The sequence below is a fragment of the Oncorhynchus mykiss genome, chromosome 30, assembly GCF_057628025.1.
Source record: "Oncorhynchus mykiss isolate SJ-2025 chromosome 30, ASM5762802v1, whole genome shotgun sequence".
Classification (NCBI taxonomy): domain Eukaryota; kingdom Metazoa; phylum Chordata; class Actinopteri; order Salmoniformes; family Salmonidae; genus Oncorhynchus; species Oncorhynchus mykiss.
Window position 1 is genome coordinate 40,259,929 of NC_143051.1, and position 13,507 is coordinate 40,273,435.

At 42.1% G+C, this 13,507-nt stretch overlaps 1 protein-coding gene across 1 annotated transcript in view; it reads left to right on the top strand.

Moving 5' to 3' along the window:
- Positions 1 to 13,507, top strand: part of LOC110487656 (histone-lysine N-methyltransferase 2B) — a 95,338-nt gene that overhangs the window by 12,128 nt on the left and 69,703 nt on the right. The window contains exons 2-4 of the mRNA XM_036971712.2: positions 7,618 to 7,684; positions 7,866 to 9,410; positions 10,359 to 10,588. Coding sequence (XP_036827607.2) covers positions 7,618 to 7,684; positions 7,866 to 9,410; positions 10,359 to 10,588 — 1,842 coding nt within the window. The remainder of the gene's footprint in view (positions 1 to 7,617; positions 7,685 to 7,865; positions 9,411 to 10,358; positions 10,589 to 13,507) is intronic.

The window sequence follows — 13,507 nt, forward strand, 5'->3', positions numbered from 1 at the left end:
CGCACCCCGCTATCTAGCTAGCCATTTCACATCGGTTACACCAGCCATTAGGCTGATAGGCTTGAAGTCATAAACAGCGCTGTTCTTGCGAAGAGCTGTTGGCGAGATGCACGAAAGTGCTGTTTGAATGAATGCGTACGAGCCTGCTGCTACCTACCATCGCTCAATCAGACTGCTCTATCAAATCATAGACTTAGTTATAACACACATACGAGCCTTTGATCATTAATATGGTCGAATCCGGAAACTATAATTTCGAAAACAAAACGTTTATTCTTTCAGTGAACTATGGAACCTTTCCATATTTTGTCGAACGGGTGGCAACCCTAAGTCTAAATATTGTTGTTGCATTGCACAACCTTCAATGTTATGTCATAATTACGTAAAATTCGGGCAAATTAGTTCGCAATGAGCCAAGCTGCCCAAACTGTTGCATATACCCTGACACTGCGTGCAATGAATGCAAGAAAAGTGACACAATTTCACCTGGTTAATATTGCCTGCTAACCTGGATTTCTTTTAGCTAAATATGCAGGTTTAAAAATATATATTTTAAGAAAGGCATTGGTGTTTATGGTTAGGCACAGTTGTCAAACGATTGTGCTTTTTTCGCAAATGTGCTTTTGTTAAATCATCCCCCAGCGTTGCATTGATTATATGCAACGCAGGACACGCTAGATAAACTAGTAATATCATCAACCATGTGTAGTTATAACTAGTGATTATGATTGATTGTTTTTTTATAGGATAAGTTTAATGCTAGCTAGCAACTTACCTTGGCTTCTACTGCATTCACGTAGCAGGTGGTTATAGCGTTGGACTAGTTAACTGTAAGGTTGCAAGATTAGATCGGCCATTCCGATTAATCAGTCGACCTCTACTAGATTGTACTAAAGATGGAACACTGATTTGAACAGGCAGTTTCACATCCGTCATGTTTTAGAAAAGTTATTGTAGATGCGTTTCGAGTAAGATTGTATGCAAACTTTTTCAGGGGTGTAAAAATACTTTAAAGTACTACTTAAGTAGTTGTTTTGGTTATCTGTACTTTACAATTTATATTTGTACATTATTTTTTGTATTTTTTTTTACCCCTTTTTCTCTCCCCAATTTCGGGATATCCAGTTGGTAGTTAATCTTGTCCCATCGCTGCAACTCCCGTATGGACTCGGGAAAGGCGAAGGTCGAGAGCTGTGTGTCCTCCGAAACACGACCCGCCAAGCCGCACTGCCTCTTGATACCATGCTCGCTTAAACCAGAAGCCAGCCGTACCAATGGGTCGGAGGAAACACTGTACACCGGACGACCGTGTCACCATGCATTGCTACCGGACCACCACAGGAGTTGCTCGATAGCAATGGGACAAGGACAACCCGGTCGGCCAAAACCTCCCCTTACCTGGACGATGCTGGGCCAATTGTGTGCCGCCTCATGGGTCTCCTGGTAGCAAGACAGCCTGTGATCAAACCAGGAACTGTAGTGACGCAGCTAGCACTGCGATGCAGTGCCTTAGACTGCTGCGCCACTCGGAAGGCCCTACTATTTATATTTTACTTCTACATTCCTAAAGAAAATGATGTACTTTTTACTCCAAACATTTTCCCTGACACTCAAGTGCTCGTTACATTTTGAATGCTTAGCAGGACAGGAAAATGGTGTAATTCACACACTTATCAAGAGAACATCCCTGGTCATCTCTACTGCTTCTGATCTGGCAGACTAACTAAACACATGCTTTCTTTGTAAATGATTTCTGAGTGTGGCTATCTGTAAAAAAAAAAAACAAGAATGGTGCTGTCTGGTTAGCTTAATATAAGGAATTTGAAAAAAAGTATTTGAAACCAAATACTTTTACTCAAGTTGGATTTTACTGGGTGACTTTTACTTGAGTCAACTTGAAAAGAAAATATATTTTACTCCAGTATGACAACTGGAGAACAAATGAGTACTCCCCCCCCCCCACTCAGTACTTGTGCTAAGTGTAACAGATGTGTCCGTTATGGACGCATCATAACATGATCATGGACTTGCTAATCAGCATGAGCATCACTGCATAACGCGATCATGATATAAATGTTCATGCACTTCCTACTGCTTCCGAAGTGTGTTTGTTAATTATCAAAGTTTATTTGTCACGTGCGCTGAATACAACAGGTATTCTCACCTTACAGTGAAATGCTTACTTACAGGCTTTAACCAATAGTGCAAAAAGGTGTTAGGTGAACAATATATACAGTAGCGAGGCTATATACAGACACCGGTTAGTCAGACTGATTGCGGTATTATGTAGATATGGTTAAAGTAACTATGCATCTATGATAAACAGAGTAGGCAGTAGTGTGAAAGAGGGGTTGGCGGGTGGCAGAACACAATGCAGATAGCCCAGTTTATATAGCTGAACTCGTATAGGCAAGTAGTTTGGCCTGCAATTTATCCCAATAAATCTAGAGACTTCCTTAGATTTCGAGCACCAGCTGTTTACAAATATGCAAATATACAAATATATGGGGTGTTTGTAGAATGTCCTGTGCGTCCTCCTTGTTGTAGAAAAAATCTTTGTCCAATCCGAGGTGAGTGATCACTGTCCTGATATCCAGAAGCTCTTTTTTTTGCCGTAATATACTTTTGCAGACACATTATGTACACTGCTCCAAAAAATAAAGGGAACACTAAAATAACACATCCTAGATCTGAATGAATGAAATATTCAAATTAAATACTTTTTTTCTTTACATAGTTGAATGTGCTGACAACAAAATCACACAAAATATTATCAATGGAAATGTGCTGTTTCCTGAAGTCCACAATCATCTCCTTTTGTTTTGTTGACGTTGAGTGCAAGGTTATTTTCCTGACACCACACTCCGAGGGCCCTCGCCGCCTCCCTGTAGGCCGGCTCGTCGTTGTTGGTGATCAAGCCAACCACTGTAGAGTCGTCTGCAAACTTGATGATTGAGTTCAAGGTGTGCATGGCCACGCAGTCATGGGTGAACAGGGAGTACAGGAGAGGGCTGAGAAAGCACCCTTGTGGGGCCCCAGTGTTGAGGATCAGTGGGGTGGAGATGTTGTTTCCTACCCTCACCACCTGGGGTCGTCCCGTGAAAGTCAGGACCCAGTTGCACAGGGCGGGTTCGAAACCCGGGGTCTCGTGCTTATTGACGAGTTTGGAGGGTACTATGGTGTTGTATGCTGAGCTATTGTCAATGAACAGCATTCTTACATAGGTATTCCTCTTGTCCAAATGGGTTAGGGCAGTGTGTGTCGTCTGTGGACCTATTGGGGCGGTAGGCAAATTGGAGTGGGTCTAGAGTGTCAGGTAGGGTGGAGGTGAGTGCTATGGGGCGATAGTCATTTTGCTCAGTTACCTTAGCTTTCTTGGGAACAGGAACAATGGTGGCCCTCTTGAAGCATGTAGGAACAGCAGACTGGGATAAGGATTGATTGAATATGTCTGTAAACACACCAGCCAGCTGGTCTGCGCATGCTCTGGGGACGCGGCTAGGGATGCAGCTTTGCGAGGGTTGACACGTTTAAACGCTTTCCTCGCGATTACTGCGGCGAAGGAGAGCCCGCAGGTTTTGGTAGCGGGCCGTGTCGTCGGCACTGTATTGTCCTCCAAAGCGAGCAAAGAATCTGTTTTAGTTTGTCTGGGAGCAAGACATCATTGTCTTGCTCCTACTCCTACCATGTCACAACACAACTGATTGGCTCAAATGCATGATGAAGGAAAGAAATTCCACAAATGAACTTTTAACAAGGCACACTTGTTAATTGAAATGCATTCCAGGTGACTACCTCATGAAGCTGGTTGAGAGAATGCCAAGAGTGTGCAACGCTGTCATCAAGGCAAAGGGTACTTTGAAGAACCTCAAATATAAAATATATTTTGATTTAACACTTTTTTTTGGTTACAACATGAGTTTGTGTTATTTCATAGTTTTGATGTACTATATTCTACATTGTAGAATAAGTAAAGACATTCCTAAAAACCCTTCAATGAGTAGTTGCGTCCAAACCTTTGACTGGTACTGTATATTAGTGCTTTCGGGAAGTATTCAGACCCCTTGACTTTTTCCACATTTTGTTAGGTTACAACTTTTGTTTTTATACATTTGCTAATATCAATGTTTTTCATTATGGGATAATTATATGTAGATTGCTGAGGATTTAAAAAAATTGTAATCCATTTTAGAATAAATGCTGTTACGCAACAAAATGTGGAAAAAGTCAAGGGGTCTGAATACTTTCTGAGGGCAATGTGTGTGTGTCCCATGGCCCTGGTGGTACTGTATAACATTAGATCCAATTAATTTTGGTAGCTCTCGTGGTCAACCCCAAAACAAATTATTTTGCAACACGATTCATGGTTGACCCTATACAGTCAATGGGTGAATCGGCTGCTGTCTTTAACTGAAAAGAAAATCTATAAAAAGAAAATAAACTAAGTATAGTGTAAAACAACATTCTATTGGTTGAATGATTTAGTGTTTCCATCTGACTCCATTCCTCACTTAAACCTCATGTAAAGTGATGTGCTCTACAATACATGTCTTGTTTGTCTCTCTACAAGCAGACTCTCTCTCTCTCTCTCTCTACTCTCAGCCCATCTGATGGACTGTTTCCACCTTCCCCCACCGTTCGCCAAATAAATCTGAATGCTGGAACCCTGAGCCTGAGCAGGTGTGGCTGGACAATAAAAGGATTCGTTCTTAAAGGGGAAAACTGTTCAAGGGTGTAGACTTTCACTAGACACTGCATACCCATTTGATTCTTGAAGGAAATAAGTTATAAATGCTTGGACTTTTTTCCCCCCATTTAGAACCAAACATAGGCCTGATCACTGTATAGCACCAGCACATGGTTAAAACGTATAATTTGTATATATTGGTGGGCCAGTCCTTGCAGCCAAAGCTCCTATAGGTTTATGGTCATTGCTATCTGGGAACCTTGGGATGTCCCTACCCTAAACCATAACCCTTATCCTAAACTTACACACAACCAAATCTCTTACCTATCCTTAACCGTTTTAAATGTAAACTTCTTTGGGTTAGGGACGTCTAAAGGATCCTCAAGGGCATGGACCGTATGTTTATCATCTGAGAGCTGTATCCATGAATCCTGGGCAGGAGACACCCGATAAGAGACTGGTATGAGACAGAGTGTGGCCTGATCTTAAAATTAGGAATTATATTATTTTGACAGCATGACAATAGATTGCAGAAAATAGTTAGCTCTAGGAAGAGTCTTGGTGTTTCCAAACTTCTTCAATTTAAGAATGATGGAGGCCACTTTGTTCTTGAAGACCTTCAATGCTGCAGAAATGTTTTTGTACCCTTCCCCATATCTGTGCCTTGACACAATCCTGTCTCTGAGCTCTAGTGACAATTCCTTTTACCTCATGTTTTGGTTTTTAGCTCCGACAATGTACTGTCAACTGTGGGACCTTATATACAGGTGTGTTCATCTCCAAATCATGTCCAATCAATTGAATTGACCACAGGTGGACTCCAAATTGTAGAAACATCTCAAGGATGATCAATTTAAACAGGATGCACCTGAGCTCAATTTTGATTCTCATAGCAAAGGGTCTGAATACTTATTTATACAAGGTATTTTCTCTTTTTATAAATTTATGGGGTATTGTGTTTGAGGGGAAAGCATTTTTAATTTTAGAAGGCTGTAACGTAACAAAGTCAAGGGGTCTGAGTGCACTGTACACATGTATAGTACCAGTCAAAAGTTTGGACACACCTACTCATTCAAGGGTTTGTCTTTATTTTGACTGTTTTCATTGTAGAATAATAGTAAAGACATCAAAACTATGAAATAACACACATGGAATCATGTAGTAACCAAAGTGTTAAACAAATCAAAATCTATTTTAGATTTTTCAAAGTAGCCACCCTTTGCCTTGATGACAGCTTTGCACACTCTTGGCATTCTCTCAACCAGCTTCACCTGGAATGCTTTTCCAATAGTCTTGAAGGAGTTCCCACAAATGCTGATCACTGCTTTATTTTTAATTTTTATGAGAAACACTTGAATGGACACCTACTCAATCTTTTGACTGGTACCGTACATGTAAGGGATAAACACTGACGTACATTAGTTCCAGATAATATATGGAACGGAGACGTTTATCCTGCTTATTCCACGATTGCCAAATAAAACAAGTGCACATTTACTGTTAATCTCAATTAAAACGTGATTGTTAACATTTTTGATAAGTTAATTCGTAATTATATTTTATCCACCTGAACTTTGTTAGGTTGCTAGAGAAGTTAGGTTGTTGAGAAGTGGACTTGTTATTCATTGTATTTGTTTGTTTGATTGCTAGGCAAGCTGGCAATGTTCTTATTGCTCGCTCGCTTGCTTGCTTACTAGCAGTCGCGTCAACTCTGCAGATGGATGCAACTTCTTCAATGTTATTCTGTTTTTTTTAAGCTGCTTTCCAGTGAAATGTATTTGGATGCATCCATGCTACATACATACATAGTGCCTGTTGATGGATGACACCCACACAAAGTACATTTCATCGATTTTAAATAGAAGTTTGAAAATGAATGTATTTTTTATGTTTGCCTTTCATAGTTCGGTTCATAGCTTCTATTACTACAGCACCTACATTAAATGAATATTACTACCTACATTCATATTTTTTTAGTAGTTGTGGGTGAGGGGGTAGAATTGTGTGAATTTGGGCCATTGCTGGGCTGATTCTCACTTGTGCTACCTTGTTTACAGAGGGAGGGACCTGATCCTAGATCAGCACTCCTCCTCTGAGATGCTTTCTGAATAGTAAAGTAAAAATACATGTTTTGTCTTACCTGTGTGTATGGTCTGATATACCACGGCTCTCTGCCAATCAGGGCTTGAACTCTCTGCCAGTTCAGGGCTTGAACCACCCAGTTTGTAAGTAGCTTTATACACTCTCTCAGTAAAGCTTCTTGTATATCACCCAGATCTTTGGCATCTGTCTATTTTCCTCTTCTAAATCTTGTCAGTTTTAACTCCCAGTAAAAAATGTAGTCTGGCCCTGATATCGTTTCTGCAGTTTTTTTGTCACACAGCTTGCCCTCGGTTAGTGAGCTGATTGCAGTTTACTGAGTAGAGATTTTTTTTTGCCTTGCTATTTTTTATAGTTGTCTTTTTCTTACACATCCTCAACTTCCGGTAATGCTGTAGAATAGGATTCAGATCTCTATTTATGAACAGTGTACATTTCATGATGGCCTGTATTTTCTGCTGAAGTGGAGTTTGATCAATGATCACACTTTGCATTTGTACTAGCCTAGACCTAATTGAAATTACACATGTCCATTTGCAGTTATCCACCACTACATTTTGAATCCTGATCTCTCAAACCAGTTCAGTGTGATGGTTTGTAAACAGATATCACCTGGGCTGCTGTCCATGGATTCATCTGATCCCAACCCTGTGATTTAAGATCAATTAGGGCTAAACATTTTAATTATTATTTGTTAAGAAATATACATTGGCTGATTTATTAGGCCTTGTGTGGTGTACCTGCTAAGTATTTGTGTAGCCTATTGTGGTTGTTAGGGTCAGTATTACATTTTTTGTTAAACACATTCCTACCCTGTTTTCCTGTGTTAGGATGAGGATTTCTCTGGGTTTGGGACGGAATACCCGCCTACACTCTCAGCACGCAATATCTCTAAAAGTAAGTAGGCTAATGAGGAACAGTAATGTGAGATCACCTGTGCTCAGGAATTATCTATTTCTAGCATAAATATGCAGTAGCCTTCATATTGCTTTGGTAGCATACCTGATAATATGCATGATCAAGTTATTGTCTGACATTAGTCTATTTGTATTAAGACATGTTTCCCTCTTGTTTCTAGGCAGTCCTTTCCAATCATCATTATTGAAGCCAAAAAAGCCTCCCCTAGCTCCAGAACTTACAGCAAAGCTTAAGAAAAGTGCAGGCAAGGTCTCTGAAGAAGAGGTTGGAGAGGGTCAGGAAGAAAATGCTGTGAAACCCAAAATAATTGCCAAACTGGCAGCCCAAAAGAAATCCATCAGTTCGGGGGTTAAGTCTATAAGAAAGCAGGCTACTGGGACAAAGGCCTCAAAAAGAAAGGGCAGTGAGAAATCAGATGGCTCTGACTGGGGAAGAAAAGCAGTGGAATCGTCTTCAACAGCCAGAAAGAGGAACAGGCAAGAACAAACAACTAAGGTAGGCTCAGGGTCCAGCATAGTCCGACCCCAAACCAGCAGAAACAAGCAGGGTAAACTGGTGTGGACCCTGACAGTGGTCAAAGGCAAAGGGAAGACTTCCAAGGTCAAAGAGGCTGGGGAGGTAACAGCAGACGATAGTGAAACAGACATAGTTAAGCCACAGAGGTCTGGGAAGAGGAGAAAAGGATCTCAGCAAGGGGACAAGGTTGAAGCTCAGTCTAGAAATGGACAGAAGACCACGAATCCCCACACAGCCTCTCAAGGAGTAGCACTGTCTCCTAAACCTGTGAATAAGCAGCAGAGGGATAGGGTGTCCAGGGGAAATGGGGATTCCTCTGAGGTTGGTGCTGAGCTGTGTCAGGAGCCAGCAATAACCCTGGAAAGAAAGAAACCAGCACCATATAAGCGTAAGTCCATATTTGGCTTCAGGAGGAAGCCCAGTAATGTGCAGAAGCTTCGTCCGCCAGATTCTGTCGTGAAAGGCTTTCGTCGTAAGGTTGTCTTCGACACCTACGTGCCAGAGTCGCTTCCAACCCCAGTGAAGCAGGCGGGACAGGAGGCGCAGTGGGAGAGAACCGGGACAGAGGGCAAGCCTGTCTTGTCCCCTGGAGTGATCCAGCAAGGAGGCAGCAGTAACATCTCCTTGCCTGTGGTGAGCGCCAGGTCTTCACGTGTCATTAAGGCACCCAAGAGGTTCCTCCATGACGAGATCATATCCTTGCCTAGGGGATCCCCGAAAAAAAAGTGCCAATACAAGATGGAGGAGGATGCCATGAGCCTATCCTTTTATGATTCAGACAATGATGACATTGACAACTTGTCTCAAATTCCAGGTCAAAATGAGTTCAAACCTGAAGTTGACGGCTCAACTGGTAAAAAAACACTTAAGACCAGCCTTTCCTCAAGCCCAGGCTCATCCCACCTTGAGGTCTACGAGAGACTCAAGAAGCTGACCCTCAGCCTGGCCCAGAAGAAGAAGAAAGGCCTTAGTGCTGCTGATGGTGAAACCACAGAAGAAGTCCAGGAGTACCTAAGTTTGACCTCGCCGGTTAGGAAGGGGGGGAGGTCCAAGCTGAAGATGGAGGACCTCAACTCTCCTGGGGTTGTGAGGAAACTGGCGGTGCTAGTCAGTAACGATGCTGCTGCATCTCAAGCTGCTTCATCTGAGACTCTGGAGGAGGCAGCAAATGACAGAGAAAATGTCCAAGGTAAGGCCTTTTCTGTGCTCTGATAAATGTATTAGTTCCTATCGATCCATTAAGCAAACATCTATTTTCTTATTCCAGAAAATTCTTTGGACTGATTTTAAAGTAGAATTCTTAGATGTTGTTCGGAAAGTATTCAGACCCCTTCCACTTTTCCACATTTTGTTACGTTACAGCATTATTCTAAAATTGATTACATTTTTAAAAATCCTCATCAATCAATCGGAATACCCCACAATGACAAAGTGAAAACAGGTTTTTAGACATTTTAGCAAATTTATAAAATATAAAAAACAGATACCTTATTTACATAAGTATTCAGACCCTTTATATTCAGACAACGCAGGACTGTCTTCGGGACAAGTCTCAATGTCCTTGAGTGGGCCAGCCAGAGCACGGACTTGATCCCCATCTAACAAATCTGGAGAGACCTGAAAATAGCTGTGCAGTGACGATCCACATCCAACGTGGCAGAGCTTGAGAGGATCTGCAAAGAAGAATGGGAGAAACTCCCCAAATACAGGTTTTCCAAGCTTGTAGCATCATACCCAAAAAGTATATCTAGGCTGCAATCGCTGCCAAAGGTGCTTCAACAAAGTACAAAGTAAAGGGTCTGATTACTTATGTAAATGGTATATTTCAGTTTTGCAAACATTTAAAAAACTTTATTTGCTTTGTCATTATGAGGTATTGTGTGTAGATTGATGAGGGCGGAAAACATTTTAATCCATTGTATAATATAAGGCTCTAATGTAACAGTGGAAAAAGTCAAGGGGTCTGAATTCTACATATTCTCATAGGATGGAGCAGTATAGCTTGCAGTGTTGCTTGCCAGAGGGCTCTGGTAAAAAGTAGTGCACAATATAGGGAATAAGTTGCCATTTGCAGGTTTGATGTCAGCCTTTGCAAATTAGTTAGCGGGACGGACACTTGCCTGATTCTTCTCCCCAGGGTCGGAGGCTGCTGCTGACAATGATTACGAAGGAGAAAGCCAGGCTGATGATGGGGTGGTGGTGGAACAGGGGGGCACCAGCCATCAGAGCAACCTCACCAGCATCAACAAGAGGATGTTCCATCTGCTGAAGAGGGCCAAGGTCCAACTCATTGAGATCGGCCAGCTGAAGAGAGCCAGGCTGCAGCTTGTAAAGATCGACCAAGAAAAACCAATGAAGTCATCACAGGTGAGAATCGGTGACCTTGATTTACCCTGTCTGCGTCCCAAATGGCACCCTATTCTCTAAATTGTGGCCTATGGGCTCTGGTCAAAAGTAGCTTCTGGGCCTGAGTAACAGGCAGTTTATTTTGGGCACGTCATTCATCTGAATTTCCAAATACTGCCCCCTGTCACTAAAAAGTTAAGTATCTCCAATTCAAAATTAAGTCTAGAATCGGCTTCCTATTTCGCAACAAAGCATCTTTCACTCATGCTGCCAAACACCCTCGTAAAACTGACCATCAGACCAATCCTCGATTTCGGTGATGTTATTTACAAAATAGCCTCCAACACAGTGCCATCCGTTTTGTCACCAAAGCCACATATACTACCCACCACTGCAACCTGTACGCTCTCGTTTGCTGGCCCTCGCTTCATACTCGTCGCCAAACCCGCTGGCTCCAGGTCATCTACAAGTCTTTGCTAGGTAAAGCCCTGCCTTATCTCAGCTCACTGGTTACCATAGCAGCACCCACCCGTAGCATGCGCTCCAGCAGGTATATCTCGCTGGTCACCCCCAAAGCCAATTATTCCTTTGGCTGCCTTTCCTTCCGTTTCTCTGCTGCCAATGACTGGAATGAACTGCAAAAATCACTGAAGCTGGAGACTCATATCTCCCTCACTAACTTTAAGCACCAGCTGTCAGAGCAGCTTACAGATCACTGCACCTGTACATAGTCCATCCAACTACCTCATCCCCATACTGTATTTATTTATTTATCTTGCTCCTTTGCACCCCAGTATCTCTACTTGCACATTCATCTTCTGCACATCTACCATTCTAGTGTTTAATTGCTATATTGTAATTACTTCGCCACCACGGCCTATTTATTGCCTTACCTCCCTTATCCTACCCCATTTGCACACACTGTGTATAGACTTTTTCTACTCTGTTATTGACTGTATGTTTATTCCATGTGTAACTCTGTTGTATGTGTCGAACTGCTTTGCTTTATCTTGGCCAGGTCGCAGTTGTAAATGAGAACTTGTTCTCAACTAGTTTACCTGGTTAAATAAAGGTGAAATAAAAAAAAATATCCAACACAACACTGCATTCAAGATATAAAGTGAATGTCTTTGCCAAATGTATTTGCAGTTCAGTGCTTATTCTCTACATGCTTCCTCCTTTTCACTCTGTCATTTAGGTTAGTATTGTGGAGTACCTACAATGTTGATTTATCCTCTATTTTCAATTATCACAGACATCAAACTATAACTGTTTTGGTCACCATTGGCCTCATGGTGAAATCCCTGAGCGGTTTCCATTGAGACACCAACCAAAGTGTAATTAATAACTTCACCATGCTCAAAGGGATATTCAATGTCAGATTTATATTTTGTTTTTACCCATCTACCAAATAGATGGCCTAGAATAAAAAATAAAAAGTAAGTCAGTATCTGGTGTGGCCACCAGCTGCATTAAGTACTGCAGTGCATCTCTTCCTCATGGACTGCACCAGATTTGCCAGTTCTTGCTGTGAGATGTTACCCCACGCTTCCACCATGGTCCAGGAACTATAGGGTCATGCTATAGGGTACATTTCTTGGGGGAATGGCCCTAGCCCTCACTGTCCGATCCAACAGGTCTCGGACATGCTCAATGGGATTGAGATCCTGGCTCTTCGCTGGCCATGGCAGAACACTGACATTCCTGTCTTGCAGGAAATCACTCACAGAACGAGCAGTATGGCTGGTGGCATTGTCATGCTATAGGGTCATGTCAGGATGAGCCTGCAGGAAGGGTACCACATGAGGGAGGAGGGTGTCTTCACTGTAACGCACAGCATTGAGATTGCCTGCAAGGACAACAAGCTCAGTCCGAAGATGCTGTGACACACCGCCTCAGACCATTATGGACCCTCCACCTCCAAATCGATCCCGCTCCAGAGTACAGGCCTCGGTTTAGCGCTCATTCCTTTGACGATAATTGCGAATCCGACCATCATCCCTGGTGAGACAAAACCGCGACTTGTCAGTGAAGAGCACTTTTTTCCCAGTCCTGTCTGGTCCATCTACGGTGGGTTTGTGCCCATCGGTGACTTTGTTGTCGGTGGTGTCTGCCTTTACAACAGGCCTTACAAGCCCTCAGTCCAGCCTCTCTCAGCCTATTGCGGATAGTCTGAACACTGATGGAGGGATTGTGCGTTCCTGGTGTAACTTGGGCACTTGTTGTTGCTGTCCTGTACCTGTCCCGCAGGTGTGATGTTTGGATGTACCGATCCTATGCAGGTGTTGTTACTAGAGGTCGACCGATTATGCTTTTTCAACACCGATACCGAATTAAAAAAAAGCCGGTACCAATTAATCGGACAATTTTTTAAAAATGTTATTTAAAAAAAAAATGTTTCTATTTCTTTATTCGTAATAATGACAATTACAACAATACTGAATTAACACTTATTTTAACTTAATATAATACATCAATAAAATCAATTTAGCCTCAAGTAAATAATGAAACATGTTCAATTTGGTTTAAATAATGCAAAAACAAAGTGTTGGAGAAGAAAGTAAAAGTGCAATATGTGCTATGTAAGAAAGCTAACGTTTCAGTTCCTTGCTCAGAACATGAGAACATATGAAAGCTGGTGGTTCCTTTTAACATGAGTCTTCAATATTCCAAGGTAAGAGGTTTTAGATGAGTTATTATAGGAATTATAGAACTGTTTCCCTCTATACCATTTGTATTTCATTAACCTTTGACTATTGGATGTTCTTATAGGCACTTTAGTATTGCCCGTGTAACAGTATAGCTTCCGTCCCTCTCCTCACTCCTCCCTGGGCTCGAACCAGCAACACAATGACAACAGCCACCATCGAAGCAGCGTTACCCATGCAGAGCAAGGGGAACAAATACTAGAAGGCTCAGAGCGAGTGACATTTGAAATGC